The 12063-nt window shown below is 43.6% G+C and overlaps 1 protein-coding gene across 43 annotated transcripts in view; it reads right to left on the minus strand.

The window, feature by feature from the left end:
* MACF1 (microtubule actin crosslinking factor 1) overlaps nt 1-12063 on the minus strand; it is a 407445-nt gene that overhangs the window by 111621 nt on the left and 283761 nt on the right. For all 43 annotated transcript variants that reach the window (XM_070078713.1, XM_051857940.2, XM_051857938.2 and 40 more), the window contains 6 exons: nt 10218-10736; nt 8760-8936; nt 8368-8491; nt 7051-7259; nt 6352-6669; nt 811-977 (listed from right to left, as the gene is read on the minus strand). In XM_070078713.1, the coding sequence (XP_069934814.1) occupies nt 811-977; nt 6352-6669; nt 7051-7259; nt 8368-8491; nt 8760-8936; nt 10218-10736 (1514 nt within the window). The remainder of the gene's footprint in view (nt 1-810; nt 978-6351; nt 6670-7050; nt 7260-8367; nt 8492-8759; nt 8937-10217; nt 10737-12063) is intronic.

Here is a 12063-nt window from a genome sequence, read left to right on the forward strand (position 1 = left end):
TTGAGCAACTACTTTCTTCTAATAAATAAGGCAGATGACTTTGTTTATGGCTAAATCAAGATTAGAAGTCTTGTTCACATTCTTAAACCCAAGTAAGACTTTTCAATGGGGAATCATGACTTTTAAACAGTAAACTAAGGTCGGTGCCGTGGCTCACTAGGCTAATCCTCCGCCTAGCGGCGCCGGCACACTGGGTTCTAGTCCCGGTCGGGGCGCTGGATTCTGTCCCGGTTGCCCCTCTTCCAGGCCAACTCTCTGCTGTGGCCTGGGAGTGCAGTGGAGGATGGCCCAAGTGCTTGGGCCCTGCACCCCATGGGAGACCAGGAGAAGCACCTGGCTCCTGCCTTCGGATCAGCGTGGTGCGCTGGCCGCAGCGCGCCGGCCGCGGCGGCCATTGGAGGGTGAACTAACGGCAAAGGAAGATCTTTCTCTCTGTCTCTCTCTCACTGTCCACTCTGCCTGTAAAAACAACAACAACAACAACAAAAAATAGTAAACTAAAATCAGCCAGTCTTTGCCATCTACTTGCTTGTTTGCTTTGGAAGAAGAATCTGGACACTCCTCCAGAACAGCAACTTACATGTAGTTAAAACAAGTGGGGCAAATGCCAAGGTAGCCTTTACTTATGTCTGGGAAGTCTCTTCCAATTATTTTCCTTATTTCAAATTCTGCCACATTCTTGCTTGCTATCCAATTTGTTCTATTTGGTGTAGGTGGGCTTAAGAGCAGAAATTCAGCCCCATTACTGAGAAGGAATTTACTAGTTCATAGCAGAAAAATCACTAAACCTTAAGGAGATAGGTTGCTCACCTTTCTTTAACTGTTTTCTGCAGTTCTGTGAAATCCTTTTTGAGGTTCTGTATCCTGTCCTGGTGCTGGGACAGGTCCAGTGCAAAGCCACAAGAGTGCAGTTCAGTGACCAGGTGCTCAAGAGTATCGAGGTTCTCCTTCTGGTCTTCCATTTCCACACTGACCTCCTGTCAAGCACAAAATGAAATGTGTTAAAGCTCTGATACTTACAAGTAAATATACTCAAACAGATGAAAAATATCTAGAGTAAGTCTGGGGTTGAGTTCTTGCTAATCTGTAGAAAGTGAGGCAACAAGAAGAGGCACGCTTGCTGGGTCAACTGATAGACCAAAATAATAAAAGCGTATGGCCTCTACAATCCACTGGATGGAGAGTGGGTAGGAGTTAAAAAGAAAGCTAATCTCCTTTATTCAAATGTTCTAAGACTTGGTACAAGCACCCACGTGGGAGACCAAAAGAAGCTCCTGGCTCCTGACTTCGGATCAGTGCAGTTCCCGCCGTTGAGGCCAATTGGAGAGTGAACCATTGGATGTAAGACCTCTCTGCCTCTCCTCTCTATGTGTAACTCTGACTCTCAGATAAAAAATAAATAAATCTTAAAAAAAAAAACAAAGATATTAGCAAGCACAATTAAGATAAACCATTTGTGACATAGAATTGGAAAGAAGAGGTAAAATTATATTTGCAAGTTACATGAGTATATTCTTATAAAATCCAAGAGAATCAACTATACAACTAAATAAAAAAATGAAATAATCCAGTAAGGTAGCAGAATATAAAGTTACATAAATCAAGAATGAAACTTCATTTTATAGCAACACAAAAAGCTCAATCTTAGTAATCAATAAGAAATATATAAAACCTAAACTTTAAAATACTCCTGAAAAACACAAAAACAAGATCTGAATAAATGGAAACACCCATGAGGATGTGTATTTGCATCACGTATGAGGGTAAACCACAAAGTTCATGGAAAAATGGAATAAAAAGATAAGGAGTGGGAATCTGGCCTAGAGATTAGGATGCTCATGTTCCACATGGGGTGCCGAAGCTGAATACCCGACTCTGGTTCCTGACTTCAACTTTCTGCTAATGCGGACACTGGGAGGCAATGGTAATGACACAAATAATTAGGCTCCTGTCACCCACATAAGATATCTTGACTGAGTTCTTGGCTCCTGGCTTTGGCTGGGCCTGGCCTAGCTGCTGTGCACATTTGGGAAGCAAACCAGCAATTGGGAGACTGCTCTTTTTGTCTCATTTTCTGTTTCTCAAATAAATAAATAAATAAATTAGAAAGAAAAGATACATTTATTTTGGTGCAAAAAAATTGAAATCTATGCATTTTTTAAAAAAATATGCATTTTAGTGAACTTTTTGAATTTTCCTATATATGGATTTCAAAAAATGTTTAGGGGCCAGCTCTGTGATGTAGTGGGGAAAGCCGCAGCCTGCAGTGTTGGCATCCCATATGGGCACCAGTTTGAGTCCTGCTCAACTTCCAATCTAGCTCTCTGCTATGGTCTGGGAGAACAGTGGAAGATGGCCTGAGTGCTTGGGCCCCTGCACTCATGTGAGAGACCCAGAAGAAGCTCCTGGCTCCTTGCTTTGGATCAGCACAGCTCCAGTTGTTGCAGCCAACTGGGAAGTGAACCAGAGGATGGAAGACCTCTTTCTCTTTCTCCCTCTCCTCTCACTGTGCAACTCTGACTTTCAAGTAAATAAATAAATCTTAAAAAAAAATGTTTGCACCAAAACAAACTTATTTTTTAGTTCCATTTCCATGAACTTTTTGAAGAATGTTGTCACACACATATATGTGGTATGAATACATTTAATGTGACTCAAATAAAAATAACAATTTTTTTTTTTTGACAGGCAGAGTTAGTGAGTGAGAGAGAGAGACAGAAAGGTCTTCCTTCCATTGGTTCACCCCCATAATAGCCACTACGGCCGGTGTGCTGCAGCCGGTGTGCTGCGCCGATCTGAAGCCAGGAGCCAGGTGCTTCCTCCTGGTCTCCCATGCAGGTGCAGGGCCCAAGCACTTGGGCCATCCTCCACTGCCTTCCTGGGCCACAGCAGAGAACTGAACTGGAAGAGGAGCAACTGGGACAGAATCTGTCACCCTGACCGGGACTAGCATCTGAGGTACCAGCACCGCAGGCGGAGGATTAGCCTAGCGAGCCAAGGCACTGGCCACAGAATTTTTCCTCTAGAACTAATAACTTGATTCTAAAGTTGATATGAAAAAATAAATGTGCAACTACAATTATGAAAAATACTGAAGGAAAACAATGAGGAAGTTTATCCCTACCAGATATTGATGTGTACTATAAAGCACCTGTAACTAAAAGTAATATGCTATATCACAAAAATAGACATGCTGAAGAAACAGAACAGAAAATCCAGAAACAGACTCAAATACATATGGAAATTCTGTATGTGGTAAAGGTGGTTTCTCAAATCTAAAAGATACACGTCTTAATAAATGGTATCAAGAACAACTAAATAGATTTTTGGTAGAAGATGAACTTGAGTCGTACCTCAGCATAAATTCAAATTGTTAAAAAATTCAAAAGGGCTTTCAAACTATGAGTAAAAATACATATTTAACAAAAGACTGATGAAATCCACTGTTTACAAACAAAAAATTTACATGTCAAAAAAAAATTACCAGGAGCAAAGTCAAGAGACAAAGGACAATGGGAAGAAAATACTCCCAATATAGATAAAGAGCTAATCTCTCTAATATTTAAGCACTATTTAAAAATTGAGAGGGGGTGGGCTTGTGGTACAGTAAGATACTGGTGGGATATCAGCATTCCACGTCACAGTGCCAAGGTTTTAGTTCTGGCTCCACTTCCTATTCTAGCTTCTTACTAACACACACCCAGGGAAGCAGCAGATGATGGCTCAAGTACCTGGGTCCCTGCCACCAACATGGGAAACCCAGATTGGGTTCTGGGCTCCTGGCTTTAACCTGGCCTGATCCCAGCTGTTGTAGGTATTTTTGGAGAAAATCACTGGAAAGATTTCTACTTCTGCTTTCTCTGCTTTTCAGATATAAATAAAAAATAGTTTAAGAAAATAAAAAGTGAGGAAAAAAGACCCACAAACTTGACATAAAAATAGAAAAAGATGCAAACCAACAGTCCATAAATGACTCTTTTATTTTATTTTTTTGACAGGCAGAGTGGACAATGAGAGAGAGAGACAGAGAGAAAGGTCCTCCTTTGCCGTTAGTTCACCCTCCAATGGCCGCTGCGGCTGGCCCACCGCGCTGATCCGATGGCAGGAACCAGGTACTTATCCTGGTCTCCCATGGGGTGCAGGGCCCAAGCACTTGGGCCATCCTCCACTGCACTCCCGGGCCACAGCAGAGAGCTGGCCTGGAAGAGGGGCAACCGGGACAGAATCCGGCGCCCCAACCGGGACTAGAACCTGGTGTGCCGGCGCAGCAAGGCGGAGGGTTAGCCTAGTGAGCCGCGGCGCCGGCCAATAAATGACTCTTAAATGTATAAAAACAAACTAAAAATGTATAAAAATAACTGAATGTCACTCATGAGAGAGGAAATTAAAATTTCATTTAGCGGCCGGCGCCGCGGCTCACTAGGCTAACTCTCTACCTTGCGGTGCCGGCACACCGGGTTCTAGTCCTGGTCGGGGTGCCGGATTCTGTCCCGGTTGCCCCTCTTCCAGGCCAGCTCTCTGCTGTGGCCAGGGAAGGCAGTGGAGGATGGCCCAAAGTGCTTGGGCCCTGCACCCCATGGGAGACCAGGATAAGTACCTGGCTCCTGCCTTCGGATCAGCGCGGTGCGCCGGCCACAGCACGCCAGCCGTGGTGGCCACTGGAGGGAACCAATGGCAAAAGGAAGACCTTTCTCTCTGTCTCTCTCTCTCTCACTATCCACTCTGCCTGTCAAAAAAAAAAAAAATTCCATTTAGATATCATGTTTTATGTATTCGACTGGCTCAAAAAGCTTAGTAACACATTCTGTCAGTGAGGCTGTGGGAAGGAACAGGTACTCTCACATATTGCCGGGGTGGATGCAAAATATAAAATCTCAATGGAGGAGAAATTGGTTATAGCTAACCAAGCTACACATGTGTTTATCCTTTAAAAACATTTCTTTAAAATTTATCTTCATTTTATTTGAAAGGCAGAGAGAGAATGAGAAGGTGGAGAGAAATCACCATCCACAGGTTCATTTCCCAGATACCTGCAACAGGCCAAAGCTAGGAGTCTGGAATTCAATTCAGGTTTCCCATTTGGGTACTTGGACCATCATCTGCTGCCTTTCAGGGTATGTGTTAGCAGGAAGCTGGACTAGAAGTGGAGGGGCCAGGACTCAAACCAGATAGTCTGATATGGGATGTGGGCATCTCAAGTGATGACTTAACTGCTGCATCAAATACCTGTCCCTGCGTTTACCTTTGATGCAACAATTCCACTCATAATGATACAGTTGCAACAATATAGGAAAAATGGAAAAGGTTATTCATTTGTGTTTTTTTTTTTTTTTTTTTGACAGGCAGAGTGGACAGTGAGAGAGAGAGAGACAGAGAGAAAGGTCTTCCTTTGCCGTTGGTTCACCCTCCAATGGCCGCCGCGGCCGGCGCGCTGCAGCCGGCGCACCGCGCTGATCCGATGGCAGGAGCCAGGAGCCAGGTGCTTTTCCTGGTCTCCCATGGGGTGCAGGGCCCAAGCACCTGGGCCATCCTCCACTGCACTCCCTGACCACAGCAGAGAGTTGGCCTGGAAGAGGGGCAACTGGGACAGAATCCGGCGCCCCAACCGGGACTAGAACCCGGTGTGCCGGCGCCGCTAGGCGGAGGATTAGCCTAGTGAGCCGTGGCGCCGGCCAAGGTTATTCATTTGTAATAGCACAATTCTGGAAACAACAGTCAGAGAATGCCCACACACAGAATTTCAGTAAACGAACTATGGTAAATCTACCCAATGAATGTACAGCTGAGAACCAGCAGATGGAAGATCTCTCTCTCTCTGTCTCTCCCTCTCTCTGTGCTCTTTCAAATAAATAAAATAAATCTTAAAAAAAGGAGGAAGATCTCTATGAATTGATATTAAGTGACTTCTAGGACATACTAAAGAAAAAACAGAGTGAAAAACATTATATATTCTTCTCTTTGGCAAGGAAGGATGAGAAATGTGAACGTGGTGTATACATTTTGGAAAAATAAATAGAAAAAACAAACTTGAAATCCATTACTACAAAAGTGGGTGTAAATGAGATGGCAGAACTTTATGAGTAGTTTTATATTTGAGCTATAGAAATGCTTTACATAGTTAGAAATAAAATTTAATAAACAAAGATAGGAAATTAAAACTCTAAAGTGGAGCACAAACAGAAACAAGTAAATCTAATTATATATTAAATTATAGGGAAAATTAATTCAGGTTATTTACTTATTTTCCTTTAATTTTGTTTTTATTACTTGAGAGACAGATGGGAGAGGGCAGAGATCTCCCCACCTGCCAGTTCCCTCCCCACATGCTCACAAGGCAGATTATGTAGCCACCTGGATCTGCTGGGAGAAACGTGCGATATCTTGATCTGGCTGATTTCCAGAGGCTAGCATCCGACTTTTGTTTTCCACGAACTGCTGCAGTTTATCAGAGAGATGTTCAAACATCTCGGCCTGCGGCAGAAGCTTCTTTAGGGAGCTCTCCTTTTCCTGCTGCTGTAGACAGAGCTGTTCAAAGCGCTGGTTCACTTCCGCCAGTTTTCCCTGCAGTCCTGCTGCGGTGTTGCTGTCTGCCGTCTCCATGAATCGGGTCACCATCTCCCGGGTAGCCTCTAAGCTGCTCTTTTGTCGAGCAATGTCTTGCTTCAGTTTCTGTCAAAAAGGAGATGGCTGTCAGCTCCTGGCTCATTTATTCTAGGATATCTGAGCCACAACCTATAACACATTAATACTCTCATGGTCACTTCCTCAAGGCGGGTTGGAAGATTGCAACTGCGTTTTCAGAGTACCATGCGTCTTATCCCTTTCGTTCTCTACCCATTCCACTAAATGACTTGGCTATTGTCACTTTTCCTGAAGCTCAATGGTAGCTTGGAAATTGGGTAGAAGTATCTGTATGTGGATTAGTCAACATCTTTAAAACTTACTAGAAGATTCATGAAAATGAAGTTTTCCTATTATTTTTTCAAAATTATACAAGTATGGCACATGGCAAACACCCCTCTTTGCTAATGCTTGGGACACAGGTCTTACCGTATTAGTGGCCAGGGCTTCTTGGATCACTTCTGTCGAAAGAGAGGCCACCTGCTTCCCTTCCAGGTTTTGTTCAACTTCCCTGATGGACTGCAACAGGCTCTCTAGACTTTCCTGGACACTCTGAGATTGGGCAATTGCCTTCTGCAGCAGAGCAGAGCGCTCAGCCAGGCTACAGGAGAGTCTGTGGAAGTGACTGAGAATGGAATCTGGAAAACCAAGGCCATGAGAAGAAAGAGTGAATACTATTTTTGCTTAATGCTTTAAAAAATATTTAATTTACACATATTAAGTATAAGAACAACTGACATCAAGAGAAACAAAAGGAATAAGCTCAAAGTGTATTAGTATTGGAGTCAAATTCATTAAGCATTTTTTAAACAGAAATTATGCTAGATGTTGAGGATTAAAAATCATTACAGTGGTCCTTACTGTTCCATACTACCCATCTTGACCTTGTTATAATATGATATTTATGATATAGTATAAATTACAAATTTAAGGCTATATACAGAACAAAGGCAGAGGAAGTTACCTGACAACTAACAGTAAAAATAAAATATTAAGTGCTATGTTAGCACTTTAGCAGCTCTGCTGTAGAAAAGCCCAGAAGGAAGAGTAATTATTTCTTATCTTTTATTTTTTTCTAAGAGGTGGAAGTGGTGGTCAGGATTTTACAAAGGAAGTAACCTCTCTGGTATATATATATATATATTTTAAACCAATGATCATTTATTTATGATGTACAATATGATATCTTGAAATCTACATATATACACATACTCACAATTATGAGATGGCTAAATTATACTACTTAACACATACATTACTTCACATAATTATTACTTATTTGTGATGAGAACACTCTCAGAGTAATTTTCAAGTATACAATATATTGTTATTAACTACAGTCACCAGGATGTTATTACTCTTAGCTGCATCTTTAAGGATGAGCAAGATTTCTATCATGCATGGTAGACACTCGATAAATGTTAGTAGCTAAGCAATAGAAAAACTTCAGGCAGAATGTAATGCAGAAATGACTGGCTTGCTTTGGAAATGAAAGAAGTAGAGTACAGCTGGAAGGCGGGTGCCTGGGAGAAAAGGGTTGAGGCCAGATTGTGACGGTCCTTCCATGGTGCAAGAATGGAGTTCATTAGAGGAAGAGCTATTTGATGAGAGTCTAAATTTACTCCTGTCTATCCTCAGCCTCTAGCTTACCATCACAGACACTTACACAACACAATGAGATACAGTGTAAAACAAAGGTATATACTCAAGAGTTCAGGGAGCACTACTGCTATTACTGCTTTATACCTGTTGTTTCTTGAACATGTGTGTGATCTGGGGCTGGCTCCCCTTCAATTTCCATGAGGTCACGAGCTATTTTTTGGAGCTTTTCTACAGGTACTTGGTGCTCAGCCAGTTCCTCCTGTAACTGCTGCTTGCCCATGAAAAAGGACAAAAGAAAAACATCTGAGAAGATAATCAAAATTGATTCTAGAAACTCAGACTTAGTCAGCAGTTTTATAGAAGAAGTCTCAGTTTATCCACTGCTATAGATATTAAGATAAAGTGTTTAGGAATCAGATCTTGTCCAAGGCATCCCAACCACTGCATTTAATCTATGCAAGCATTTGGCTTTCTTTGGGGGTATTCTAAGCCACATAAGACCTTCACACCACAACAGATCCCATGTCTAGGTTTACCTTTGTCGTTAAGAGCTGCTGTTGCAGGATTCCAGGGTCAGAGGCAACAGTGTCTGAGAGGAGTTTCTCCACATTGGCCTCACAAGTCTGCATCCAGGCCTGCAGGCTGTCAGCACTGCTTTGAAACTGCTGATACTGGCTTAGCAGCATGTTCAGGTGAGAGCCCAGTCGTGCACACTGTAACACAGAATGACAGGAAAGCAGATCTATGTAATGTCAGACTAAAGAAAGCGGTTTCCTGAGCACAGGCCAAAGAAACAGGCCTGGCTTTGTTAGAGAGAACTCACTGTGACTTTAGGTAAGGGTCATGTCAGGGACCCATGGAGGACAGATTGGTGGCAATCATCTACAGTGGTCCTCATTGTTCCATACTACCCATCTTGACCTTGTTATAAACCCAGGGATATTTAATCAGTTATATGAAAAGCCACCAAAGAAAGACACATCGGGGACTGCATTTAGCCCAGCTGTTAAGCCACTGGTTGGGACACCCACACCCACATGGGAGCGCCTGGGTGTGAATCCTAGCTCTTGTTCCATTTTCTGCTAGTATGCACCTTGGCAGGCAGCATGCATTCCCGGTTCCTGGCCTCAGCCTGAGGCCTAGGGTCCTTGCAAATATGTGGGGAGTGCCAGCAGATGGCAGCTCTATCTGTCAAATAAGTAAAGCTAAAAAAATAAAAAGGACATATACAACAGGTTGCAGGCAAAGATAGAGACTGAGAGTACAAAAAGCACATTAACAGAAAACATGGGGCCAGCACTGTGGTGAAGTGGGTTAAAGTCCTAGCTGGAAGCACTGGCATCCCATATGGGCACTGGTTCGAGTCCCAGCTGCTCTACTTCAAATCCAGCTCTCTGCTACAGCTTGGGAAAGCAGCAGAGGATGGCCCAAGTCCTTGGGCCCCTGAACCCACGTGGGAGACCTGGAAGAAGTCCTGGTCCCTGGCTTCAGATTGGTTCAGCTCCAGCTGTAGCAGCCATTTGGGAGAGTGAACCAGTGCATGGAAGACCTCTCTCTCTGCTCTACCTCTCTCTGTAACTCTGCCTTTCAAATAAATAAAATAAATCTTTTAAAAACAAAGAATAAATAAGAGAGGTAAAAACTGTCTGGATTCTAAACTTTAAGAGAGAGAGTTCCTTACATAGAGAAGATAAGGATTTACCTTAGATGTTCTGTACAACTGACTTAAGCTTCCCCTGTGCTATGTCTCCTGGGAGCCCAAGATGCTGGTCAAGATACAGGAAGGTGAGCACTTTGACCTTCAGCATGAGTATAACACTCCCAATACGGTTAGAATCAGTCCTTAGCCCATGGGCCTACACACTTCGTGGTTTTTTGCACAGTTCATGGAAACCCACTGTCCTAAGGGTCTTATTCTGAGCCCCAGAAACCACCCGCAACTGTATTAGGGCTGCTGCATCAGTTTCAGCAGAGGCTGAGCAAGGCCCTCTTACCTTTGAATGAAGAGCAGTGTATCTTTCTGTTGCATCCTTCAGCTTCTCCTTCACTAAGTGTCTGGTTGCTGATGGCTCTTTGCCTTCCTCAGAGTTATTTTCTGTGTCCAAGACTTTCTGTCCTGAGATAGTCACAAATCTCAAGTCACCTTTGTGAGAAATGACATCCTCTGAGAAGCTTCCCTGCCGCTTTAGCAGGGAGGGAAGGGCTTCAGGGCTGCTGCTTCCTTTATGCATGTTCTCCAGCTCTTTCTCAGAACGTTCCAGCCAGCTTTCAAATTCTTTATGATCCTGAAGAAACTTCTGCAGCTCATCCCGGAGGGTCTGCACTTGCTTCAGGTCTGCCTCTGATTGGGCCAGGGAAGTGGCATATTGTTCCTTAAGCTCTCCTAGCTTCTCTTGCAACATCTGCCGTTCTTTGGGTTCAAGATTATGGCCATGCTGGTCCAGGAAGGCCTGAGCTGACTGGGTGGCCAGAATGAAATTCTGCTGCTGGGACAGCAATTCTTGGTGACAGGCCTGGCAAATAATACCCCCAAACAAGGACAGTCAGTAGGGAAACCACATAATTTGATTATGCCTCCAACCAGAGGTACAGAAAGGTCTCTACTTCTACTTCAATAAGCCATTGTAGATAGACAATATATAGCTCATACAAGACAAGATAAATGAATACCACAAATACATCCTAAGTAATGTCATATAGGTAATTAATGATCAGAACTGACTAGAACCTCACTCTTTTTACTAAACCAACCCAAGTGTAAGAAAATGTACAAATGGCCAACTAACAGTGATCTACGTTAACGAAAGATAATAGCTAGATAAGTCATACATATGACAATATAAAAACTGCAAAAACTTAGCTATGACATATGTTACCCATATTTCCCTGTAGACTTGCCCCTATTAGAAAAGACCTTGGGGCTGGCGCTGTGGCTCAGTTGGCTAATCCTCTGCCTGTGGCGCCGGCACCCCGGGTTCTAGTCCCGGTCAGGGTGCCGGATTCTGTCCTGGTTGCTCCTCTTCCAGACCAGCTCTCTGCTGTGGCCCAGGAGTGCAGTGGAGGATGGCCCAAGTGCTTGAGCCCTGCACCTGCATGGGAGACCAGGAGGAAGCACCTGGCTCCTGGCTTCGGATCAGTGCAGTGTGCTGGCTGCAGTGGCCATAAGGGGGGTGAACCAAAGGAAAGGAAGACCTTTCTTTGTCTCTCTCTCTCTCTCACTAACTCTGCCTGTCAAAAAAAAAGATCTTGGAAAATTTATTAGCTAGAGAGTAAATTTGACATAATGAATTTTAAAAGTAATATTTACTTTTCTTGGTAGGTGCTATTTCTATATGCTTTTATTTATTTATTTATTTTTTGACAGCCAGAGTAGACAGTGAGAGAGACAGAGAGAAAGGTCTTCCTTTTCCATTTGTTCACTCCCCAATGGCTGCTGCGGCCGGCGCACTGTGCTGATCTGAAGCCAGGAGCCAGGTGCTTCTCTCCTGGTCTCCCATGCAGGTGCAGGGCCCAAGCACTTGGGCCATCCTCCACTGCACTCCCAGGCCACAGCAGAGATCTGGACTGGAAGAGGAGCAACCGGGACAGAATCTGGCACCCCGACCGGGACTAGAACCCGGGGTGCTGGTGCTGCAGGCGGAGGATTAGCCTATTGAGCTGCAGTGCCGGCCTATTTCTATATGCTTTTATGTGAACTTCTTTCCTATTCTAATAGAATGTAAGTTCTTTGAAAATAGTTGTGGGTATTCTTTTATTTTCAAACATGAGAGACAAGGGGAGCATAGTCAGTGTTCCTGACTATCTATCTTGCTTATGCAAGTGCCTAGACTTACAGCCTAC

Source organism: Oryctolagus cuniculus, chromosome 7, assembly GCF_964237555.1.
Source record: "Oryctolagus cuniculus chromosome 7, mOryCun1.1, whole genome shotgun sequence".
NCBI lineage: Eukaryota > Metazoa > Chordata > Mammalia > Lagomorpha > Leporidae > Oryctolagus > Oryctolagus cuniculus.